This window comes from Ailuropoda melanoleuca, chromosome 3, assembly GCF_002007445.2.
Source record: "Ailuropoda melanoleuca isolate Jingjing chromosome 3, ASM200744v2, whole genome shotgun sequence".
Lineage (NCBI taxonomy): Eukaryota > Metazoa > Chordata > Mammalia > Carnivora > Ursidae > Ailuropoda > Ailuropoda melanoleuca.
In genome coordinates this window covers 54,804,633-54,830,377 of record NC_048220.1, presented here as the reverse complement: position 1 = coordinate 54,830,377, position 25,745 = coordinate 54,804,633, and the positions used below count along the sequence as shown (strand labels likewise).

At 39.4% G+C, this 25,745-nt stretch overlaps 1 protein-coding gene across 7 annotated transcripts; it reads left to right on the top strand.

The window, feature by feature from the left end:
* On the top strand, positions 1 to 25,745 carry MTX3 (metaxin 3). 7 transcript variants are annotated; one of them, XR_002142091.2, is made up of 12 exons: positions 1 to 97; positions 604 to 673; positions 1,045 to 1,121; positions 2,104 to 2,196; positions 2,764 to 2,946; positions 3,090 to 3,166; positions 3,662 to 3,819; positions 5,083 to 5,171; positions 7,811 to 8,009; positions 15,704 to 15,780; positions 17,206 to 17,269; positions 19,780 to 25,745. XR_002142091.2 is itself a non-coding variant. In XM_002916214.4 (9 exons), the coding sequence occupies exons 1-9, from the start codon at positions 17 to 19 to the stop codon at positions 7,919 to 7,921; spliced, it is 939 nt and encodes a 312-aa protein (XP_002916260.1). In that variant the 5' UTR covers positions 1 to 16; the 3' UTR covers positions 7,922 to 8,131. The 7 variants fall into 7 exon arrangements, 2 of the variants coding, with proteins under 2 accessions (XP_002916260.1, XP_011219279.1); XR_004624111.1 differs by having other exon boundaries at positions 17,169 to 17,269; XR_002142092.2 differs by lacking the exons at positions 17,206 to 17,269; positions 19,780 to 25,745 and having other exon boundaries at positions 15,704 to 16,731.

Genomic DNA, 25,745 nt, shown 5'->3' with positions numbered 1-25,745 from the left:
GGTCGGCCCCGGCAAGATGGCGGCCCCCTTGGAGCTCACTTGCTGGGGAGGTGGCTGGGGGCTCCCATCGGTGCACAGCGAGTCCCTGGTGGTGATGGTGAGGCCGCCTTTCGGGCCAGGGCGCAGGAAAAATGGGCGGGGCCAGAGGCGCGAAGCTGGCTGGGCCTGGTCTCCGCCGCTCGCCGCGGTTCCCGGCGGCGCTGCAGGGCGGAGAGTGGCCGAGTAGCTTCTCCCTGCACCGCGCTGGGTTCCTTCCCTTGGAGTCACAGCCTGGCCTGTGACCCCGCCGAGGCCTGGCGGGAGAGTCATGGCTTTCCCGCTTGGCACCGAGTCTTCTCAGCCTTGCGGAGCTTTCTGGGCGGTGGAATGAAAAGCCAAGGCTGGGTGCGCGCGCGCCCCACTCTGCATCCCCCAGACCTTTGAGGAAATAAATTCTCCGAAAGATGGGTAGCTGGCGCGCGGGTCCTCGGCTGTCTGGAGAGGGACACAGCCCGCGCGTGTCAGGCATTTCTGCCTTAGGGGGACCAGGCTGTAAAGTAAAGCTGCTCTGCAGATTTGCACTATGTACTCAGTCTAAATGTTTTATTGCAAACTTTGTTTCAGGCTTACGCCAAATTTTCTGGTGCACCCTTGAAAGTCAATGTCATAGATAACACCTGGAGAGGTTCAAGAGGTACAGTGTAAACATTTAATACACCTGTCTGCTCTTTTTAAAGTGAGTCCCCCTTCCTCCCCGAATTTAAACCTGTGAGGCACATAGCCATGGAGTAGTACCTTGGGGTTTCAGTTTCTTCTTACCATGACCTTGGCCGTATGTTGCTTATGGTGTGATCATTCGGAGTAATACTTTAAAGTACAAGCCAGATCAATGGAAATTACGAGAAATGACAGTGTTCTCTAGAGCTGCTTTGTTAAAACGCAGAAGACTAAGGTGAACTTACTCATTTTCCCCCTCCAAATGTGCAACTGGTCTAGTTTTTAGGGGATCAGAATTTAAGAGGAAATAGAAACGTTTCCTTGTATGTGAACTGTTTTTGATTATAGGAGATGTACCAATTTTGACAACTGAAGACAACATTGTTTCTCAGCCTGCAAAAATACTAAACTTTTTAAGAAAACAGGTGGGTGGTTCCTTTCTAACATGTTCCTTGAATATTAGTAAAAAAAAAAAAACCAAAACTCTCAAAAAACATTGTTAAGTTTGGGTTTTTTTTTTTAATTTCGTTTTTTTACCAAATCAGTAGATAATTGGAGATACCTCAGGTTTGATATAAAAATAGACTTGAGAATTACTGCTCTGAATCCTGAGTTGTATTGTGATTTGAAAGTCATATAGCAAGGTATATACTCAATTTATATTTTCATGTACATTTTTGGATTTGATTGATGTTTAGACATAAGCAGATTCATTGAGGCCATCTTCACGCTTACTGATATGATTGTCAATTTAGTCACAAAGCTGCTATACACTTTCTGCTACATATGACATCTGAGTTCCTACCAACTAGCAACTATTTTATTTTTAAAGAATACTTGACTGGAGAGTTGCAATTAAATGTTTCATGAAGTAATGTATCTAAAATGTGTGATCATGTAAAGGTTTGTATAATGTATCCAAAATACTGAAACATGTAAAGACTTTTATAAATACCAAAGGTATAATTGGTTTTGCCAATACTTTTCTTAAGAAAATAAGCCCTGTGTCAACAAAATTTAGAACTATTCTAAATGGGGAGGTTTTCTTTCTTTTCTCATGGGGAAAAATGCAACAAATTAGAACTTCTTCCTTATTGTTAAAAATAATAGCTTCTGTTTAAGTTTGTACTATATGCCATGCACTAAACTAAACTAGGTCATAAACAATCACTGAATAATAGCAGTTAACAACAACAAAAAAAGCACAATATTTATTGACCTTACTGTGTGTGATGTGCTAAGAACTGTATTTGCATTAAGCAGCATTTGTCATTGAATTTGTATTTATCCTTTTAATATCATATTTGCCATTTTTGAGGAAGAATATAGGAATCTTAATTCATTTAGCTTCACTGTTTTGGGATGCCCTTGACTTCTCAAGTGTTTTGGTTTTATATTTTTTCATAGAAATACAATGCTGATTATGAACTCTCAGCAAAACAGGGAGCAGATACACTGGCTTACATTGCTCTCATCGAAGAGAAGCTTCTTCCTGCAGTGGTGAGCATTGGTATTGTAGTGACCTACTAAAAATATACTTCAGTCTATTTATAAGGAACATAATGAAAAAGGCTTCAGAGAGGAAATTTCATTTACGTATTAATCTTGATTCTTTTATGTTACTGTGAAACTGGATTGTTAGACATTCAACTAAGACATGAAACAATGAAGTGAAAGATAATGTCATTTTGGAAGTAAAAGTTATTTGTGGAAGGTGGAGTTTGTTGCTCCCATGTATAGAATTTAGCTAACTATAATTCATTCATTCAACAAATATTTATTGAGCACATATGTGCCAGGCCTTGTTCTGGGTGCCCGGGATATAGCAATCAACAAATCCATGTGTTTAAGACCTTATTGTATCCTTGAGTCATTCTAACTGGGAAAGTTGTATGGAGCTACTTTATACAAAGATATTTATTAAAAACTTTCACATTGATTGGATGACCTTTCTTTTAACAAAAGAACATGCTTGTAGTGGGTTTGTTTTTGGTTTTGTTTTGTGTGTGTGGGGGTTTTGTTTTCTTTTTTTGATTTTGTTTTTAGTTGTTTTTGTTTGTTTTGCAGCTTCACACATTCTGGGTTGAGAGTGACAATTACTTTACTGTGACAAAGCCATGGTTTGCTTCACGAATTCCTTTTCCCTTGAGTTTGATCCTGCCTGGAAGAATGTCTAAGGGAGCACTAAATAGAATTCTCCTGACCAGAGGAGAGCCTCCCCTCTACCACCTCCGAGAAGTGGAAGCTCAGGTATGGTTGGAATTACTTTCAAAGCAAGGGCCCTCCAGAGGAGGGACAAGAGAGACAGCAGAGATGAACATACCTAAATGCCTGCCTGAAAGGAGTTCTAGAGCATCCTTCCTACTTTTGAGTTGTAATTTCATCCTTATTAGATATACAGAGATGCCAAGGAGTGCCTAAATCTTCTGTCAAACAGATTGGGAACATCTCAGTTTTTCTTTGGAGATACGTGAGTGCATTCCCTTAAAAATCATTTTGATGTTTTGTATGCATGTAGTCAATGAACAGTTACTTAAAGCAAGTCCTCTTTCTCCCCCCTTTATGAGTTTTTTACTTTAAAAAAAAGATTGAATGGGTTACTCTAGTAAACTTTTTCTGTCCATGGTAATCAAACATTGACTCAATCTGCTATCTCTCTGAATTTAAAATATCTAAGGCTATTCCCACCCTGTCTGCTATCTGTATGTAACACTTGTGAGTAAAAATGCATCTTTAATTTATAACTTTTCTTCTAAATAAAATAAATGGTTAGGGTATTTAAAAAACTACTGAATAAAACCCTCATTATATCATTTTTATAAGCTAAAATGTGTAGTAAATCTTTTAAAAGGCTATATTATATACTCCAAAATTGGCAAATGTATTTGAGAATAAGTATTTTTAACATAATCCCAAGTCAGTATTTTCCTATGTGTTTTTTAAAAAATCCTTAATTGATTTTTAGGCCATCTACCTTGGATGCCTATGTGTTTGGTTTCCTCGCACCGCTTTATAAAGTACGCTTTCCTAAAGTTCAGTTACAAAAACATTTGAAACAGCTCTCCAACCTGTGCCGCTTCTGTGACGACATCCTAAACAGTTATTTTAGGCTTAGTCTTGGAGGTAAGCTGGCCTCTCTTTAGCTAATCTGTGTTTGCATAAACTATCTGCATATTCTCCTATGGACGTATAAGCAAAACTCATGACTTATTGAAGAAATTTGTGTGTTGTCTTTAAATGTTGAATTATAGCACTTGAAAAAGATGCACTTTTCCAAATTTATTCCCATATATTTGTTCTGCTTTAAACAGAGAAATGCCTTTTGTCTATTCTTCTAGACTTTATACATTTCTTGCCTCTCGTTCTTTAAATATTGCCCCTTTGAAGTGGATCATTTTCTTCTAAAAGTTAACCACAGCTATTTGTTAAGTCCCTGATGAAAGATACCATTTATCCTAATGCAAATGGGCAATTATTTTAAATGTTGCTTCTAGCATTTTCCTGCATGAACAGAAATCAGCAGCAGATTGATTTGGGTGAGGTACACTCCCATGATTCCACTACTTGAAAACTGATTGCATCAGACCGGAGGTATTGTAAATAGAGGGTCCCCGTCACTTAGGATATGATTTCTTGGGAGTGTGGGGCCTTGTGCTTAAGTGATCGGGATACGAAATTTGTATCGGGAAGTTGGTAGAAATTGTCCTTTTAAGAAACAGAAGTTACAAGGATAACTGGCTTAGGGACAGTTTATTTTTCAGGATGGGTTATGTGAGAGAGAGAGAGAGAGGGATTAGCACTTTGAGAGTCATGGAACTAAGTAACTTGCAACCTTGTTACTCTGAAACAGTGATTAGCAAACCTGGCAACAGGACAAATACAGAATCTTGGCTCCTATGACAGATTTTACCGAATTAGAATCTCATAGGGGTAGAGCCCAGGAATCTGTATTTTTTAAGTCCCTCCAAGTACAGTGGATGTCTGGTTGATAGCCGTTTGGGAGTCACTGCCTAAGAAAGCTATCCCAGTCGTTGTGACTAAAGGCCTAGTTGGTATGCGTGGGGAAAAGGTACAACTCAAATTGGAGAAGGAAACGAGGACTGCTGTGCTCTTTTACTAATGACTTTGGCTAACTGCGTAACACTTGGCTGCTACCTAATAGACAGATTTAGTCCTTCTGTTTAGGGTTTGGTTTTGGAGCGTTACTGTCCCTCTTAACTTGGCCTCTGAACCCATAACGGTTTTTCACTTTGCCTGGTTTTATTGATTTATTTTTGGAGGGCAGCATACTTGGGAGGGTGGAGAGACTCAAAGTTCTTTCAGTCTAAACAGCTTTAAAGACTTTCAAAATTTTCTGTCTTTCTGATTTCTGCCCTGGCTTCTTAGGCATCTCTCCTGCTGGACAAGAAACGGTAGACGCAAATCTGCAGAAACTCACGCAACTTGTAAATAAGGAATCCAACTTGATTGAAAAGGTCAAGTTTACTTCAATCATTATTTTACAGTAGTTTAGTATTTTCCTTTCTGAAATTAATATTGTAACTTTAATTGTAAAGTTAATATGCATTAACTTTACCCTCTTAGGTTTTTTTAAGTTTATTTTTTCATAGAGCTGCTCAAATATACATTTATTAAAGTTGCACATAATGTAGTGTTTCAAAGCCAATAGTGGCCTGATTACTTTGATAGTCGCATTGGGTTTACTTTTACCACATAATTAGTAATGTTTCAAATTAGGAGACCCAGAAGCCTTAAAGGCTTTAAAAACAAAACAAAACAAAACAAAACCAAAACACTTCTTGTTCATCTGTTTCAGCCTCTGAAGGTTAACATGTCTTGAGATCATAAGCACCTGTGCTTGTCCTTTCTTAATAGCACTATGATGTCTTTTCTTTTCTTCTACTTAAACTGTGTTATTTTTTCTCCTTCCTTTCCTTCTCTGTTCTAAATGCCGCCTATGGTTTTTCATCAGTGGGGATATTTTGCCACTTTGGGGTTGCTTATTTGGTGAGAGAGATATTGAGGAAGTAGGTAGGGGAGACAGCCAGTAATGGAAATTTCAAAGGTGATTCTAATTGGAAAAACACAAGAGTTATGCATGTTTCCCCCACGTGTCTGATAAACTTGCTTTTTTTCTCATACCAGTGAATGATACTTCATTCTTTCACTAACTGATGAGGCACTGTGGCCTCATAACACTGGCTCGCAGCTTCTGAGCTCTCAGTAACCGGCACGGTGCTCTGTGAGCTTTATGAGTTGTCCCACTGACTCCTCACGGCAGCTGTGTGTGCGCAGCCCTGTTGTACAGATGAGGATATTGAAGCTTCGAGAGTAGCGTATGTTCCCTACCCAAGGTTGTTCAGCTGGCTAGAGGCAGAGAGGGAATTTGAACCCTGGAGATTGGATTCCAGCACGGGCTCTGCAGTTAGCCAGCCACAAATGAAGGAAATACATGGAATTCTGAGTCCAGTACTCGTAGTACTAGTAGCCAGAAACCGCCACTCTCTGGGATGACCATTCTGTTTCTTCTTACAGTATTTCATGTGTGCTTAGAACACGAGACATGAGTAGGACTGAACAGTAAAACTGTAAAAGACCAGTACTAAAGTTTAGGTGGGCTGACTACACACCAAGTTTGTCTTCTTAGCCCAACTCAGTCAATCCCATGAAAGGAAAAATATTGAGTGTTAAGCGTGGGTAGTGGAAAGATGATTCGGATTGTTTTTGACACTTAATTGCTAGGTAAGGGCCATCCAGGAGAGTTTTCATTTTCTTGGTGTGGCAAATTCATGACAGACATGTAGAGGGAACCACAAGATACCTACCTGTGCAGAAAGGGAACCCAAGAGGCGCTGTGACCATTTTGTACACTTCGATCGTGGGTCATCATCAATATATGAAAGTGTCCTAACTCTAAATCGGGCACTGTCCTTTCCACCCCTGTTTCATAGCTGCTCTCCAGTGTGGTTCACTGTTGGCTACAAGGCATTAGAGCAACAAATCTATTGGCTACTACAGTTCACCATTTGGACAGAAAATCTAGAGCTTAAAAAAAGAAAGTAATATTTGAGGAACTTAACTCTTGTAAGAAAAAAGTATGACAACACAATTGATTCAAGTCGTTCACTGGGAATACTTTTTTCCACTGGAGAATTAAAAGTTAATCTTTTATCCTCTTTGCTTTCCTGTAAGTTGCATGTGCCTCTGCTGAGACATCTCCTCGGTGCTTTATAAGAGCATCTGGAGAAGATAAGAGAGTTTTGCTCTGCACGTGCTCAAAACTCTAGAAAAGCCTACTTATCAAGTGGGTACTCAGATGCTGTATGCTGTCGGTTTGGGGTCCTTGGTGGCAGCTGCTTTCAAGTCTCCTGAAGTTGAGCTGACTGAGAACTCAACAGCAGGCTCTGAACCTTGCACTCCGTGGGGCCCGTGCTTAAAGGTAGCTTCCTCAGGTCTGACTCAGTTCTAAATAATCCCTCTCCTAGTGTTTCCAGGGATGCTAATGTCTTTCTGAGGGGAGTACAGGTCATTTTCACTGAGGCACTGAAGTCTGGTTGAAAGAACAAAAGTATTGGAACAAGAACACCGGGGCTCTAATTTCAACTCGTGATACTAGCTTTGCAACCTAATGCAAATTTCTTAATCTTTCTGAGCTCTGTTTTGCTAATATGCAAAATAGGGAATGATCATCTTCCATTTTGCCTTCACAGTTGTGTTGGGAAGATCAAAAGAGGTATTGTGCGTGAACATAATTTGTAAACCGGGGAGCTCAGTGTGTCAGAAGTATTGCTTTTACACTTCCTATGGGAAGATCTCTTAAATCAAGTTGTGACCTGATTGAGTTCAGTAGAACATTCATTTTATGGAATTACTATAATTTGCAAAGGCATCAAAGATGAGCAGTTTGGCTTTTATACATATACTGAGTTCGCTGGTATTGGAGGTACAACATTTCGAGTTCCTGAGAGATTATTTGTAAGAAAAAGGTTTCTCAAGCCGTCCTGGAACCATACAGTTCTGTACTCTTCTAGGCTATAACTTGGATGGGGAGACCACAGTCCACATAAGTGGTGCCACAGCCGTTAGTCAGCTGTACCTTTTGTACGTTCCACAGATGGATGACAATCTTCGCCAAAGCCCTCAGCTTCCTCCTCGGAAACTGCCAACACTTAAATTGACTCCAGCAGAAGAAGAAAGTCATTCCTTACAACGCCTATCGCCCTGACAGTCATCCTGCTTTGTGTCCAAAGTCATATGGTTGTTGCAGTCATCTCTTAGACTACATGTTTGAAGGCAAGAAGAAAATGCCATTAGTAGGTATAAGGAGGGCTCTAAAAAGAACCTTTCTGTGACATCTAGTTTTTCTTAATTAGGAAGCTTGTATTTTAGCTTGGCAGTGCACTTTAGATAACATCAGAGTGAATGCTAAATGAACTTGGGGAAAAAAGAAAACACACTGTACTGTATATTAGAAAAAAAAATACTGCCTTAATCTTGGCAGATTTTTGCCTTTAGCTCACATGTTGCTGACCAAAAGCTACAATTCTGTTCTGAATGTGCACTCTTATTTATTCAAATTAATTTATTAATTTAGTTAGTTTTCTTGGAACAGTTTGAATATCTAATATGTGGCTCTTTGAGGCTTTTTTCTTCTGTTTAGAAATTTGATGCCAATTTTAGACATTAGGAAAAATGTAATATTCTAATATTCTATTTACTTCAGTAGAAAAGCCTGTATTTAAAAAGCAATGAGGAATGTGCTTTTTAATTATGCTCTCAGAAGTGTAATCTTTTGGGGGATCTGAGATATATATATATGTATCAAAGGTGGTTACATATAATATTCATCCGACTGTATGCACTTCAACAGAACATTGGTATTTGCTGGTGTGTTCAGTATAAGGTTAGCAAGGACTCTTTCAGCTTATTGGACCAATGGCAGCTTTAGATCTATGTATTTGTAGTACATTTTTAACTCGAGTCCTCTCTTTCTTGGATTAATTTCAGGAGAACTGAGTGTGTTGGTCATCATTTATTATGCCAGACTATAAAGTCTTACTGAGATTTGCCCATTTGTCAGACACTACTCGGCTAGAGTAATAGAAATACCTACTGTGTGCCTGGTCCAAGCTCACCATGCTTAGACCAGTGTTCTTTCATAAGAAGACTGTCACATAGTCAAAAGCTTTATGACAACTTATTATTTCCCATATAATTTAACTATGGTTGAAGGATCTAATGGACTATTCGGAAATAGTGGTAGTTTTTAAAGAATATTTTCTATCTATTGGTTGCTGAACTGTTAAAGGATTTGCTGTGCAGGTGATTTTACTTATAACAGAATCTCTCTAATTTTAGTGGCTGAGGTGCTTCTGTTGTCCTAAAACCACTTCTGGGGTTTTTAAAATATAGGATCATGTTTTTGAATAGTGTCTCAAAAGATTACTATGGTGCTCAGCAAATCTTACCACGTTATGCAGAAGCCCCCATGTTAAGAAAACAGCTTTGTAGTCAAGAGACTCCCCTAATTGGAGCTGAATGGAGCTCAGCTGTGTTTGACCTAAATCCTCCCGATTTGTTCTGTATTTAGGTAGCTGTTGATGCAGGAGTCTTTGAGTCATTGTAAATACTTTTTCTTGAAAGTTTTAATTAAATGAGAAACAAGGTAGTCTTCAAAATCTTGTTCATCTGTTTGGATGTATTTAGGGAAAGTAACTAATGAGTTTCACATTACTTCAGCAACGGGTTTGTGTGTTTTGTATTAATTTTCTATTAGATTCCAGCAATCCAAAATCCGTATGAATTTTCTGTATTGAAAATCATGACCATAGGACTTTATCGTCCTCTGGATTGATATAAATTGGAGAAGGGTGGTTAACACATTAATCAGACATCTGTTTATGCTTTAGTTAGGGTTGGTCATTTTCAATTATGATTTATATTGAGCCTTCCAAGAAGCATTTGAAGTGGCTTAAAATTGTCAAACATACATAAAACAGGACAATTAAGATTTAGTTTTGGGAAAAATTAAAAATGGGGGAGAAAGAGCTATATCAACCCTAATAGATTCTAAAATCAAACAGTAAATTTAACTTCCAAGTTTCTCCATGGGCACAAAGATAATACTGGCTTATGTAAAGTTTTCTGTCAATAAAACTAATACCCATGCTAAGGAAAATGTGTTTAAATTTTTATGAGAATGTAGAGATCATGTTCTTATGACACAGAATTCAGCTAATAAGCAGACTGCAACGTTTCACGTGTTGAAAGTTTAATCAAAAGATAGCATTTTAGAGGAACATGTATTTGTCATTTTTAGTAGAAAAGACAGCTGTAAATATGATTTACTTCCTTTTGGTCATTCCTGCTTTGAATTGCCTTTAGCCTTGCACTACACAGGCTAGGATGTTTCCAGACTACCTTTCCTAAGATGCAAAATGTGATTTAGATTAAGTGAGAGTTTATACATTGGGCTACTTAGTTGAGCATTTTTGGGATAAGCCAGCAAGATGCCAGGAAGCTGTAACTGAGCATAAGCCCTCCAGGGATGAGCCACACATCTAGGAAGCTCTTAGAAAGGAACAACTTTCCAGATTGGGCAGAGAGCTTGTGATCAGCTGGTCAGGATATGCTCTGGATAAAGTTGGAGTTGCTGAGATAAATGGTCCACAGTGTTTAACAAAATACTGTGACCTACTTTCTTTATGACGTGATGGTGGCATATGACCAAAGGACTGTGTTTGTGTTTATATTTGTTGGTAGTGTAGGATTAGAAAATCGGTCAGGTAATTCCCGTAAGATAAAGATCCTCCATCAGCAAACTGCCACCGGTCATCCATAAGACTGGCCATTTCTTTGAACACTAAAGACACTGTAAAGAGCACTGAGGAGAGTCATTTCCTTCACAATGTTTTTTTTTTACCCTACAAGGATTGGCACTGACAAATTTCAACATAGGTATGTTTGTATTATTTTGGGGGCACTAGAGAATTCAAGATTTTTACAATGAATCCAAAGCATTTTGATTTGCACTTGTAATTTCTAGTCGTTTATATTGCTAGATTTATTAACATGAAGAAATAAGAGAGCTTATTTCAATCACAGATAAGTTATAATTTTCAGAAGTCTACAAAAATGGAAAGAAACTAAACATCAAAAGAGGCAGAAATTGGTAAAAGTGATAGAATCTCAGAAAACCAATTTTTTAAGGTGCCTTCATAGATAAAAGTGGTATTTGAAGTCAGCAGTATGTTTTCATAGAGCCTCTTCCAAGAATATATATTCACCAGGCCTATTAGATTTTTTGACAGTTTTCCATAAACGGTCAAAAGTGTTAATAACCCTTTAAAACCAAAATATAAGTACTTAAAGACAAGAAGCTGAGTGTTGGTTACACAGTCTCTGTACTATTTTTGGAACTTCTTGTGAGTCTCTATTTCAAAATAAAAGGGTTTTAAAAAGTAAATAACTTTATCATTAGCTACATAAACTAGGATTTAAATCTAATGATTCAAACATAGTATTTAGTATTCAGATCCAGACAAATACATAATATACATTAAATATAATTTACCTCCTTCTTAAGTTTAAAGAAAGAAACACCTCAGGTTTGTAACAAATGATTATCTAGAGATCTGTTTTGCCTTACCAGAAAAGAAAAAACAACCTAAAACCAAGAACTCCATTTCCCTGTAAAATACCCTATGATTTTATATTTGTAGGAGTATCGTCTTCCTGTGGTACTTGGGTTTACTTTTTAGGATAAAATACATTTAAAGAAAGTTCTTCTGTGTCTTCATGTGGTGGTAGTACTTTGCTGTGTTCTCTCTAATTACACGGTGTGACGAGACGGCCACTAGGACTGTGCTTTGATGAAGAAAGTGCAGCGTGTGTGGTTTTTGTTCTAAGCTCATAGGGATTTAGTAATTGACTTTGTCTTGGTTTGGTTATTTATATAATTGAAATCCTGAGCAGAGCCACTGAGTATAATTTGGGTTTTGATTATGGTCTTTTGTATTTGTTGTTGGCATGAAGAATTACCTTTTGCCTTTTTTTCTTGTTCAGCTCTGTGGAATTTACATTTGCTCTTCAGTATTTTCGTATTTCTTAAATAGATTATTAAGAAATTTATTCCTAATTACATGAACTAAAGGTTTATAATCCCGTTACTCTCAAAGGTTTGGTTTTTTTTTTAAATATTCTATTTATTTATTTGAGAGAGAGCGAGTGAGCGTGCACACAAGTAGTGGGAGCGGCAGAGGGAGAGGGAGAAGCAGGCTCCCTGCTGAGCAGAGAGCCGATGTGGGGCTCAGTCCCAGGACCTTGGGATCATGACCCAAGCCAAAGGCAGATGCTTAACCAGCTGAGCCACCCAGGCACCCTTACCCTAAGAGGTTTAACTGAAGTGTCATTAGATCTTCAAAGGGCTGATTTTCACAGAGAATAAAGATGAAGTTTTGGGTTTCTTTAAGGGTTTTCAAAATATTTTAGCCCCTGTTTGGATGTAGTTAGGGTTTGCTAGGAAGCTCAAAATCTTGTTGGGATGTTGTGTTTGCTGGGAACCCAGGTTACCAGCCCTAGACTTAAAATCACTGTGATTGGGTTGGAGAGGTAGTCTCAGAATCAAAAAGCATACAGAAAGGGGCGCCTGGGTGGCTCAGTCGTTAAGCGTCTGCCTTCGGCTCAGGGCGTGATCCCAGGGTTCTGGGATCGAGCCCCACATCGGGCTCTTCTGCTGGGAGCCTGCTTCATCCTCTCCCACTCCCCCTGCTTGTGTTCCCTCTCTCGCTGGCTGTCTCTCTCTCTGTCAAATGAATAAATAAATAAAAAATCTTAAAAAAAAAAGCATACAGAAATTATTTGTTCCAGATGAGGAGGCCAGTGATTACTGATGAGAATTAATATTCTTGAATAATGATATAAGAAAGGGAAACTTTGAGCTGGACATTTGTAGAGAGGGGAATGTTGTGATAGAAGAATATTCCCTGATTCTTATTAATTTGAAATTATACCGTAAGATTTTTTAAAAACCGTCTTCTAGTTCCTTGGAGAAGAAGGTGTGTTTTGGAAGATTATATTGTTATTATGTGAATAGAGGGTTCTATGGCCAAATAAGTTTGGGAAATGCTCGGTTAAGTTACTATAGGCTTTTCTGAACCTTTGTGTGGTTTCAGTCTCCGAGAAGGGCCTATATTGTATATGCTATTTCCCTGATTTATTGTATATGGTTTTCTTGTGTGTGTGTGTGTGTGTGTGTGTTTTTTAAGTGGGTATCTTCTGGGATTTGTATTCTGAGAAATATACTTAGGGAAATGCTGCCCTGGAGTGTTTTTGCTTGTTGGTGCTAACTGCAAAGGTTTCCTGTTGTCAGGTGCCCCTCTAGTGAATGGTGATAAAAAATGGGATAGGTTAGGAGGCACCTGGGTAGCGCAGTCGTTAAGCGTCTGCCTTCGGCTCAGGGCGTGATCCCGGAGTTCCGGGATCGAGTCCCATCGGGCTCCTCCGCTGGAAGCCTGCTTCTTCCTCTCCCTCTCCCCTGCTGTGTTCCTGCTCTCGCTGTCTGTCTCTCTGTCACATAAATAAATAAAATCTTAAAAAAAAAAAAATGGGATAGGTTAGGACTCCCTTGGACCATGCAGTTGCGAGGGGAGGTGGGTTTAAACAGTTTGGTTATTTAGGCACATGTGAGGCCCCTGGTCAGTCAGCCCCTTCCCCTAGAATCCCAGCTGGCTTGGAACAGTGGTACAGGGACATGACCTGATGGCTCCAGAGAACTAAGCAGTTCTTAGGCATCTCCAAGATGGAAAGAACCAACTTGGAATTCCAGAACAAATTTCCAGATCACTTTTCACTGTGCTTTAAAAGTGCCAAAGATTCATTGATCTCTGCTCTAATCTTAATCAACTGCTTTCTCGTGCATGGATTAGGCCTGTTCTTCTGTTGCTGTTCCAGCTTCTTGAGGTGAGAATATAAAAACTGCATTTTAGATTTTTCTATTCTTTTGAGTGAGGCTTGGATGGCTCTGTATTTTCCCCTTAGGACTGCCTTTGCAGTGTCCCATAGGTTTTGGACCGATGTGTTTTCATTCTCATTGGTCTCCAAAAATTGCTTAATCTCATTTTTAATTCCCTGGTTTACCCAATCATTCTTGAGCAGGATGGTTCTTAGTTTCCAAGTGTTTGAGTTTCTTCCAAATTTTTCCTTGTGATTGAGTTTCAGTCTCAAAGCGTTGTGGTCTGAGAATATGCAGGGAATAATCTCAGTCTTTTGGTATCGGTTGAGACCTGTTTTGTGACCCAGTATATGGTCTATTCTGGAGAAAGGAAGACTATACCCAGGCTTTTATGTTAATTGCATAAAGATGAGCTTTATTCCTCTGACTCAGTGTTTTAGTTTGTATAATAGGAAATAACATGTTTCCATTTTCCTATTCATCTTGAAATGGAAATTTGAGGTGTTTGTAACGTAACTCTGGTTTTCTTGAAGATTGACCACAAAGAAGATTAAGAATATCTGTGTACACATATCGGTTTTGTTCCACCAAGCCTATCTTTGGTAAATATTTTACACATCTGTACTGGTGTACAAATACTATAGTTTTGTTGTAAACATCTTAAAATAAGCAATGTTGGTCATTATTTAAATATTTTAGTCATGCCTAGTGTGAATATATTTCACTCAGAGATTATGTATAAATACCCAGAAGTGGTAGTGATGATCAATGTTGTAAAGAATTTATTCTGATAAGTGAGAAACTGGATATAATGTCAAAATAGCTATTTTCACAATAAAATCTCAAATTGCCTGAATGTTTATTAATTTCTCATTTAATGTTATTTATTCCTTGAGGTAAATATTTTCACTGGGAAGAATTTTTGAGTGGTTGAAAGTGGTTATTCAGTGCTGGGAGTGAACTCGAGAGAAGGCTGTTCTTTATAAAATGTTTATTCTTCTATGATGAGTTGAGATCACTTGTGCTCTTTTTACCCCATGCTGAGGCAGGTTAGAGGCCTGCTCCCTCAGCCACTGGTATGCGAATGACTCAAACAGCTCACACAACTTTTCAGGGCTACAGTTAGCTCATCTCTTTGGCCCTATAAGTTTCTCTTCAGTTTTCCCTTTCACTCACCTAGACAGTCCAGCAATGTTCCACGTAACTGAATGGAAGACATACACTGAGAAGAATGCAGGTTTGGTGAGGGGTTGGGGTACGTGTGAGGGGCAAGATATTCATGTTTCTTTGCTGCCTCTCTTTATAAATGGGGTAGGATATATGGGTATAGAGAACCCTGTTAGAACTTTAGTCAAGTAAGGGCAGCTTGCATGAGGAGGTGAGTGTCTTTGTTACAATTTTTTTTTAATTGAGTATAACTTACATATAGTAAAATGCGTCGATCTTCCAAATAGAGGTGTCAGCATTGTATTTCTCCCACGTGAAAAGCTGGCTACATCATTGTTGATACTCCTATCCCCAAAGAAAACAAATCTTAACTGCATATGAACTTTAGGTTCTAGGTGAAATGTTCCTGGGTAAATTGAGGTGGTTAGTAATGATCCCCTGCTTTCTGCCAGAGAGCAGGAAAGAAGAGTTGCTACTGTGGAATAATGGAATTCTTTTGAGGAAAGAGAACTATTTGGAGTTCTCAAGCTATTTGGAGAACACACAACAAAGATCACCAGAAATTTTGCTCCTTAATTGCTCAGCTCAGAGGTTTGACTTTGGTCTAGGGTTGTTTGGGGACTATTAATATGATGGCCTTCAGTGGATGATAGACGTTCTCTTTTTCCTTTGCCACTAATAGCAGCTATCTGTAGGAAAACTTTTAATTTTCACCATATTGGGATCTTGTCCTAAGTGAATCTCCGTAGGAGAAACACTGAGATCAAGGGGAACCAGTAAGATCACTGAGTGTGGCAAATATGTTTGAGACAAGAAGATGGAAACAAGAAGGAAGGTGCTGGGGAGAATATAAGGATTTGTCTTACTCAGCAGCATCTTGTAATTAAGTTCCTAGGTGTTGATCCTGGAGAAACGAGTCCCTTCTTGGTCAGACAAGAGCTTCAGGAGGAAGACTGAGAAACCAGGTACGTTAGTCAGCCTCCTGGAACGTGTGAGCCATCTGTGATGAAGACATGAAGACAGCTGTGCAACATCAAAGACATTTCGAATTTTTAACGCAGCCAACTTGAGGCTCCAAAAGTTGTTCTTTTCCAAGGGAGACAGAGGCCATTCTGTTTATCCTACTTTTTGAGTAAGCAAGTGAAAACAATAGGAAAAATTGAACATTTATAAATACAATGAAGGATTGGTTCCTCAGGTCCTACTTTGGGGAAGGTGGTGCTTTTAAGAATTTACATTTTGAAGAAGGAAATCTTTTGGTTTGGAAGAAAGTATGACATTGTCCAAATATCACAGTTATGACCAAATAGATATCAGTTTAATGTGAAATGCATGAAGCTAACCAACTTATCTGAAGACTCTTGGCTTATGCCTATTCTGACCCAGTATTCTGGGTGTCCCAGTTTCCTCCGGGAGGGTGGAAATTGCCTTTTTCATTTCGTGAACATGATTTAGTTTGTATTGCATATAACAGCCAGTTCACAGGGTGACTACTGCTAAAACAGGTCAATAGGTTTAGTCAATAGCTTTAGAAAAAGGTGTGAAGGGATACAGCAGATGCAGAAATGAGGAGGAAAAAGAACCCAAGAGAAAGGAATTCTAGATACGATGTCATCGGGGCTTTGGGGATGAAGCTGGAGGGACATTGAAAGACAGTGGATGTGAGAGTTAGAAAGCCCAGCTTAACACAATATACCAGCTGGTGATTTTGAGCAAGTTATTTGATTCTTAGTCTGCATTGCTGTTTATGGCAACGTAGTGGAATAACCAGATCTGAGTATATGAACAGTTTATGTGTTTGTTTGTTTTTTTAAGAATTTATTTATTGTCAGAGAGAGAGAGCACAAGCACGGGGAGCAGCAGATGGAGAAGGCAGAGGGAGAAGCAGACTCCCTGCTGAGCAGGAAGCCTGATGCCCTGCGGGGCTCCATCCCAGGGCTCTGGGATCAGAAGCTGAGCTGAAGGCACACGCTTAACCCACTGAGCCACCCAGGTGTCCCGAGTTTGTTTGTTTTTTTAATTATTAAAATTTAAAAGCTACTCAAAAAACCCCACCTCTTGTGAATAACTGTTGTTAACATATTGTTTTTTCAGTCTTCTATTTTCTATACACACACGCATACACAACCCTGTGTATATTGTAATCCCGTAGCATGTACCATTCTGCAATATGCTTTCTCATTTAATATTCAGAAGATCTTGTAGGTCATTCCATATTCGACATGATTTTTAAAGGCTTTGTGCAATTTCACTGTATGGATGTAGCACTCTTTATTTCACTCCTTTGTGATGCACATAAAGCTAAATTCCTCTGTTAACGGTCCTTGTTACCTGTTATCAAATTGTTTCTCAGGAAGCTCACACCACTTCTTCTGTGCCCCCCTCTGTAGGGGAGCCTGCATGACTGCAACCTCGCCAGTTTCCATGGTTCTCTCTGCCTTCACCACGTGAGAGGTAACAAATAGCCTGTTTATTTATTTAACGTGTATTTGTTTGATATCTAGTAAGGTTGAGTATTTCCCCCTATGTCTATAGTCTATTTGTACTTCTCCTGTGAGTTGTCTGTTCATCCTCTGCATAGAGGGCAAATCACTAAACTTCTCTGAAACCCTGTTTTCTTAGCTGTAAGATGGGGTTTCCCTGTGGTCTAAATGGGGTAACCCGGTGCACATCCAGACCATGGCAGCTGCTCAACAGTGTTATTTCCTTTCGCGCTCTTTCGTGGACTAAGAGCTCCTGGAGGGTGGAGGCTCTTTTCCTTATTGTACTTAGCACAGTGCTGGGGACATAGAAGGAGCTCAAAAAGTTTTTGAGGAAAGAAGAACAGATAGAATTTTGAAAACATTCTGAGTATATCAGGAAAATGAGGGAGAAGAGTTGAAACCAAGATCCAGTGAATCAGCAGTGAGAAAACTGGTGGGTTCCTCAAGAAGCCTATTATTAAAATGGAAGAACTTAAATTTTATTCTTAAAACTCTACTAAGAAACAATTTCTGACATACTGAAATGGCTAAAGGACACTAAATACCTATATTCAAGGCTGTGAGTAGCCTTGAAAAGTTGACTGATTTTTTTTTTTCTTTTTGTAAGCAAAAGGATATTTTAAGTAGGCTAGGAAAGGTGACTAAGGGAATTAATAATTAAATTTTTTATACAGTGAATAGTAAATTAAAAAATGATTAATCCTGATTTTCACATATTACATTTGCCTAGACTGGGAATAACGTGTAATAATATCATATTTTAAAATGGTTACAGTTTAAAGTAACCCAGAGTGGTGGTGCCTCAGATGGAAGAAGAAAAGTGGTGTTAGGTCTTGTTTTATTCAACATGTCCTGTGACTGTGGGGGAGTCAGTGGTTTGTTAATGAGATTTGCAGATGGCTTTAAATTGAGAGGTATTGTAAACAGCAGGAATGACAGAGAAATGATACAAAAGGAGCTGGAAAGGTTAGGAACATGGACAGGAAATCAAATGATTCAGGCTGTAGTAATGCAAGCCAATCTGACATGTGGGGCCAAATAAGAAGAAATACAGATACACCATGAGAAAGACAAACATGGAAAATAGTCATCTCAAAGGAGGTTGGGGGTTGGTGCTAGAGGAGAACAAGAGAGGGGGGAAGCAGGAACCAGTGGTTGTTGAATGCCTACTGTGTGCCCTACACTATGATTTGGTATTTTCTGTGTTGATTCATTCCTTCCACACCCCCTCCCTTCCTATTCTATATGTTACTCCGTGCTCATGTTACTCAGGGCTCATCACCATAAGTGTAAGTGTACTCTTAATCCCCTTTATCTATTTCACCCATCCCCCACCCACCACCCCTCTGGCAACCACCAGCTGTTCTCTGAATTTATGAGTCTGCTTTTTGGTTTGTCTCTCTTTTTCTTTGTTTGTTCATTTGTTTTGTTTCTTAAATTCCACATGAATGAAATCATATGGTATTTGTCTTTCTCTGACTGATTCCACTTAGCAGTATACCCTCTAGGTCTATCCATGTTGCAAATGGCAAGATCTCATTTTTTTTAATGGCTGAATAATATTTTGTTGTATATATATATATCTTTTTTATCCACTCATTTATGGATGGATACTTGAGTTGCTTCCATAATTTGGCTATTGTAAATAATACTACAGTAATCATAGGGGAGCATATATCTTTTCAAATTCGTGTTTTTGTTTTCTTCGAAAATGCTAATTGGTGTAGCCACTGTAGAAAACAGTCCTATGGAGGTTCCTCAAAAAATTAAAAATAGAATTACCATATGATCCAGTAATTTCACTACTGGGTATTTACCCAAAGAAAATGAAAACATGAATGTGTTGATTTCTTTTTGACCAAGGTTAAGCAAATTCAGTGCTGTGTGAGAAAAAGAGTTTTTGAAGATTAATTATGCACAAAAGCTCAGTACTTAAACAAAAGCTCAGCCTAACTCTGTTGATCCTATTGTTAGTGTTACCAATATCGGAGAGCAATGTGGAAATGGCCTGGAATCTTCAAAAAAAACTCTAGTAGGAAAGGTCAGCCTCTACATTCCTACTCCAGGCATTTCTTATTCAGTGGGTGTCTCTGAGAATTCTTGGCACAGTTTTCTCCAGGCTATCCTGGTTGCCAGCAGCGTGATGGGAGCACCTCAGAACCTTTGGTGAGTTAGCACGGGAGTCCAGCTTAAGCAAAAATAAGATGCGTGTCTTACAGTGGATACCCCATGAGGTAGTCTGTTGCTACCAGCCATGCCCCTCTCCTCTCTTCCAGTGCCCTTATGTTAAGCTCTAATAACATATAGCTCACATCCAAGCCCTTTGCTTGGGTTTCCTACTATTCCTTACCCTTCTCTCTTGCTGTAAAAGTCTAGCAAACATTTGTATTTCCTCTACATTTATTGGTGGCATTGGCTTAATTTAAGAATCTCCAATTTTTTTTTTTTTAAATGGAGCCACAGCTTCTCATTTTTTTTCAGATACAAGGACCTGAAGAATTGGGTCACAGTGAGGATCCCATGGAGATGAGGAGGAAGAGAACCAGAATACAGAGGATAAACCCTAAGCAGGCAATGTTCAATATATTCATTCCCCATCCTGAGGACAAGACCAGAACACTGTGCAAAGTATACGCTGAAGGTGTGAGCTGGAAAGGAAAGGTGTCCAGGATTTATTCATTTGTTTATTCACCAAGTACTTACTGAGTGCTTCCTGTGTTCCAGGCACTGTTCCTGGTACTGATGATATATCAGTGAGTGAAACACTGCCCTTGTGTTACTTACATTTTAGCAGGGGAGACAATCAACAATGAACTTAATGAATAAGCAGATTACATAATATAGTAGAGAGTGACAAGGGCTATGGAAAAAGAAAAAAGGAAAGGAAGACAAAGGGGCTGGGAGTGCTGGGGTTGGGGGCACATGACAGTATTAAATATGTCAGGGTAGGCTTCATCGTGAAGATGACATCTGAATAAAGACTTGAAAGAGTGCTGGGTTGGCCTTCCAGATACCTGACAAAGAGCGTTTTGGGATACAGATGGAGCAACAGTCCTAAGGTAGGGCTTGTCTAGCATGTCTGAGAAACAGCAAAGAGGCCAGGGTCTCTGGAGCAGAGTGAGCGAGGGGGAAAGTAAAAGAGATGAGGTCAGTGAACTAAGGGGTGGGAGCAGACCAGGTAAGAGCTTATAGACATTTGCAAGCCTTTGGCTTTTACTCTGAGCCATTTCAAGATTTTGAGTAAAGAAGTGGTGTAACTGATCCTTTTCAAAAGGATTATTTGAGCTATGGTACTGAGGATGGACAAGTGTGTAAGAAGGAAGACAAGTTGGGAGTATGGTCTAGTAACCTAGCCAAGAGATGGTGGTGGCTCAGATGGCTTAGGATGGTAAAAGTGGAAGTAATAAGAAGAGATTGGATTCTGGATACAATCTGTGGGTGCTACCAACAAGATTTCTTGGCTAATTCGGTGTGGGTTGTAAGAGAAAGAGAGAAGTCAGGGACAACTTTGAGATTTTTGGCATGAGCACTGGATGCATTGAGTTGCCAGCAAATGGGGGGGAAGGCTATCAGTAGAACAGCTTTTGAGGGGAATTTAGGAGTTCCTTTTTTAACATGTTGAGTTTGTGATGTCTATTAAACACCCAAGTCGAGACGCTGAGTTGGAGTTCAGGAGCTACAAATTGAAGAGTCATAAAGAGGATAGAGATGTTATTTAAAACCATATGACTGAATGAAATCATCATAGGGTTTAAGTTACAGAGAAAAGGACTAAGAACAGAACCCAAGGACATTCTGAACCCTACAAGATCATGGAGAGAAACAGCAAGGAAGCAACAGGAGGAAAATCCAAAGAATGTGGCATCCTTGAAGCCAAATGAAAAATGTGTATGTAATAAGGAAGAGGGAGTCATTGCTGTGAATGTGGTTGATGGGTCATAAACGATGGGAACTGAGACTTGACCATCAAATTTAGCAAAGTCATTGGTGATCTTGAGGAGTAGTTTGGGTGGAGGGAGGAAGGAAGTAGGTTCAAGAGAGACTAGAAGGAAAGGTACCAGGAAGAGTGAGAAGAAGCAAATGATGAATATGATCATTGTAAAAAGCATGACATGACAAGGCTGGGAAAGATATCTAGAGGTAAAACTGCCTTCCCCTGGGTCCTATCAAGGATGCAGCTACCTCTTTATTTATGTATAGCTGCAAATCAAGCCAGCATGCAGCCGGCAGTGTTGAGCTAGGTCATTAGGAAATCTTCCCCATTAACAGAGATCCATTTATTTCTTATTTCTTATTTATTACAAAATATTGCTATTTGAAACACGGGCTCTTTCTCACAATGATGAGCTAAATTATTTTCTTTTGTAAATAAGTTCTAGCATATTAATACAGCAAGTATTAGTTAAGCCAGATGATACAGAGACCAAGTCAGCCACTGGAGTATTTTCTTTGTTTGGAGGATTTCAGCTTCTGTGGTTTAGGTAATAGAATTTGTTTCTTCTACCTAGGCCTGGGGCCTGGAGAACTGAGCCCAAATGAAGTAAATCTGCATCTTTATTTTCCATGTGAGCTATTTAATGACTCGGTGCATTTATCAGGGGACAGGATGAGAACATAGTCGAAAATTAAAGGGTTATCGCTGTAGAAAGCACTGAGAATGCTGTGCGAAGCATAAGTACGTATCAGGAAAAATGTAATGTTTTAAAGGCACAGAAATGCCTGAAAACAACCCAGAAGTCTGGGTGTCATTTTCTTTCTCGCCCGCTCTTTCTAGTCAAGCACCTACTCCCCCCCCATTTCCCGTTGTGATCATCGCTCCACTCTGAGTGGTTTTGCTCCCCCCATGGCCTTTTCTGTCATGGGTTGCTGCTGCAGATACACCATTGGTCTCTGAGCTTCTGGGTTTGCTCCCTTCCCAACCAGTCTCCATGTTGTTCAAGAGTGATTTTTCTAAAATGCAAAATGATCATGCATCATTTTTGCTTAAGTGGTTCCTTGTTATCAAGCCCAAGCTTCTTAACTTATAAGACATTGAATTAGCTGGTTCATGTTCAACTGTGCCCCACTTTCTTTCCTCACCATTGAAGATCCAGCAACCAAAACCAGAGAAATCTCCAAATTTATCCCATCCCCGTACTTTCTTTTAAGTCTTTGGATGAGGAGGCTCCAATGAGTAATAGAAGAAGGCACACAATCAACTGAACAAGACTAAACAGAATTAAATCTTCAGGCTCCATTAAAATAGAAATGGAAGGGAAGTCCTTTGTTTCAGTATTCATTATATTCAAATTATACTAGATGTTTCTATTTCTGCTAGTCTAACGCGCGTGTATAACAGCACTGAACATAAATCATTTGTTGGTTTTTTTTCTGCTTGGCTTTGTGAACTCTCATGGCGCAATCCTTGGCTCTGTTTTTACACTTTACTCACTTACTTTGCTCACCTACTTTATACACTTTTCCTTGTTTGTCTTTTCCATTCCCCACCCAGTAAATACTGCATATATTTTGAAGCATCACAGACTGCCTTCTCCAGCCCAGGCATCTCTTCTGAGATCAGATTTCTATCCAAAGATGCCCAAAGGCTCTGCAGCAATCCCAGAATTTTATCTAAAGCTGAACTCTGGTCTTTGCTCTGCCAAGATCGCCTCCTCAGCTCTATTTCCCCACTTTGATGCCACCTCAGTTACTCACTGCTGAAATGAGAGACCTAGAACTTTACCTCATTTTCGTTAGTAAGAAAACCTACTAACATGCCAGGCATTGGCTGAAATGTTTACATTTAGTAACCTATTTAATCCTTTTAACAAATCTGTTAGGTAGCTGCTGTTACTGTTATCCACGTTATAGATGAGGAAACCAAGGCACAGAAAGGTGAAATAATTTGCCCAAGGTCACACGATGATGTAATGGTGAAATTGGGATTTAAACTCAGACATCTGCCTTCAGAGTCCATGTGCTTAACCTCTACACCGACTATTATTCTTGGCACCTTCCTCTGATTCACCCCTACCTCCAGCTTATCAGGAGTACATTAGTTCCACCTCCAAAAATATCCTGAATCCATCTACCTCTTTCCATCACAGGTGCCCTAGCCTTTGGCCAAGACTGTCATGATAATTCCTTGGAGATTCTCCAATTCTACTCTTGTCCTCCTGTCTCCTCTGCCTCAGCTGGCCACCCCATCATTCTTCCCCAAGAAGCCAGGTCTTAAATTAAATGTTGTTGTCTTTTTCTGAGAAGCCTTCCTTGACCTCCATACCAGAATCACACCCCCCCCATAACTCCTCAAATCGCCCTATTCTTTTCTATTATAGTACATTTCATAACTAATAACTACACATTTGTGTCTATATTTTTTTTAAAGTAAGCACCATGAAAACAAGGATTTGTTTTCTTTTCCACTCTCTACTCAGTACCTAGTATGGAGCTTAGCCCTTAGTAGACAGTAATATTTGTGGATGGATGGATGGATAGATGGATGAATGGATGGATGAGTGAGTGACTAATCTTGAGTAAGAAGTGATTATTTTTATTTTATGTGTTATAATGAAAGTATAGTTTCACTTCTTTATAATGGGCTAATAGGAGGCCTTATGAATAAGTGAAAATATATGATTTTTTAAAATAAAATGCAGTTGTGTTGTTTCAGTGAAGGACATTGTATCATTCTAGTAAACATGCTACCCATTGCTTCCACCCCTACACTCCTTTCTAAGAGATTCCATCCCTACCCTCATACCCCTAACTCAGCTCACTGAACCAGGGGTAGAAACTGGCCCGAGATTCTCCCTGTTAAGAATTTAGAATCAAGAAACTGAGAAACAGATCTTTAAGGTAGGGCTGCATTCATTCATCCTTCAAATATTCATTGAGTGTCTGGAATGAACTGATCATTGGGGATATAATGACCAGGACATATCTCTCCTTGAAGGCATTGATAGTTCACTGGAGAAAACTGCTGAGTCAACCTGCTACCACAATTCAGTGTGTTAAGTGCTGTGACATGGAAATTACCAGGAAGTACATAGCAGCTCATAGGACAGGTACCTTATGCAGTTCTGGGAAGGCAGAGAAAGCTTTCTAGCAGAAGTGATGTCTTGGCCAAAAGAGAGCTTAACAGATTGAGGAGACAGCAGGGGTCAGGGACAAGAGTATTCGAAGCACAGGGAACAGAAAATGCAAAGGTAGTACCTTCCATCTGTGTGCATGGGTAGGGAGATTATACTGAGAGGTGAATGCGGTCTCCATCATGAAGGCCCTTATCAGCCTACAGAGTTTGGATCAAGGGATTTTAGCAGAGGATGACGTGTTCAGATTTGCACTCTAGAAAGGCCCCAGTGGCCTCAGTTGGGGGAGCATACTGGAAGCAGAAGTCCTAGTTAATAGATTGTACTAGAAATCTAGACAGGAAATGACGACAGCAGGGATAAGTTGGCAACTGTGGGAAGAGACAGAGTAGATGGTGAAAGTGATATTTAGGATCGGGATGGGTGAGAGAGAGGAATGAAGGACTTGTGCGGGTTTAAGGCTTAGGCGCTGAGGCAGGAGGCACATGAGGGAGCCCAAGGAAGAAGTACGGGCTGAAAACACAAATGTAAGCGTTAGCTCCCTAGAATTAAGGAGAGTTGGGGTTATTACCCGGTCAGTTTACAGACAGTGAGAAAAAAGAGGGATGGGACGCTAAGTAACTCTACCATTTAAGTAGGTGGGTGAGGAAGAGGAGCCAACAAAAAGGATTTGAGAAGTTGTGTCCTGCCAGCCGTTTGGAAACCCAAGGAAGAGTGATGTCAGGGACACCAATGGATGAGACCCTTTACAGAGGAGTCTAATGACTGTCAGTGCTCTAACAAAAAGACCCAAACAAGGACAACTTCAAAGTAACTCATTGCCCGTGATATCTAAGACACAGGAAAATTTCTCTTAATTAAGTAAACATTATTCTTAATTATCTTATTTACAGTATTCATCCATCTGTCCTTAGGAATGCTAAGATAATCTTCCTTCTAGTCCCCAAGCCTAAAACCTTAGAAATTCTCCAAGAGCAGAGTCTGGATTCATGAGGGATTTCTGAATTTGGTTTTCAAATGTTATTACACATCAGTTCGTGAAGTGCACTTGAATGTCAGAGTTGAGAATGTGGAAAAAAGGAGACATAAGGAAAATTTATTTTAAAAATGTTTTTCAACTTTAAGAAAAGCATCTAACAACTCACTAAGTTTAGCATTTCATGTGTGTTTATGACCTGTCAAAAACTGCCAGAAATTGACTTGTGAGCAAGAAGAAAAAGATGTTGCCTGTTTGTCATCTCTCAGAGCGTCCAACTTCTGAAGGCCACTTTGCAACCAAAAAAGAACTTTCCTTCATCAGTGGATGTACGCTGAAGAAGACAAACATTAGTAATAGGATCCCGGCCATGTAATGTTCATTAAACAATTAGATGCTGA

Excerpts from the sequence above, each read along its gene's own strand:
- MTX3 (XM_002916214.4), top strand. The coding sequence starts at position 17 with ATGGCGGCCCCCTTGGAGCTCACTTGCTGGGGAGGTGGCTGGGGGCTC. Across the intron at positions 1,122-2,103 it reads TAAACTTTTTAAGAAAACAG|AAATACAATGCTGATTATGA; the intron begins GTGGGTGGTTCC and ends ATTTTTTCATAG. Across the intron at positions 3,820-5,082 it reads TTTTAGGCTTAGTCTTGGAG|GCATCTCTCCTGCTGGACAA; the intron begins GTAAGCTGGCCT and ends CTGGCTTCTTAG.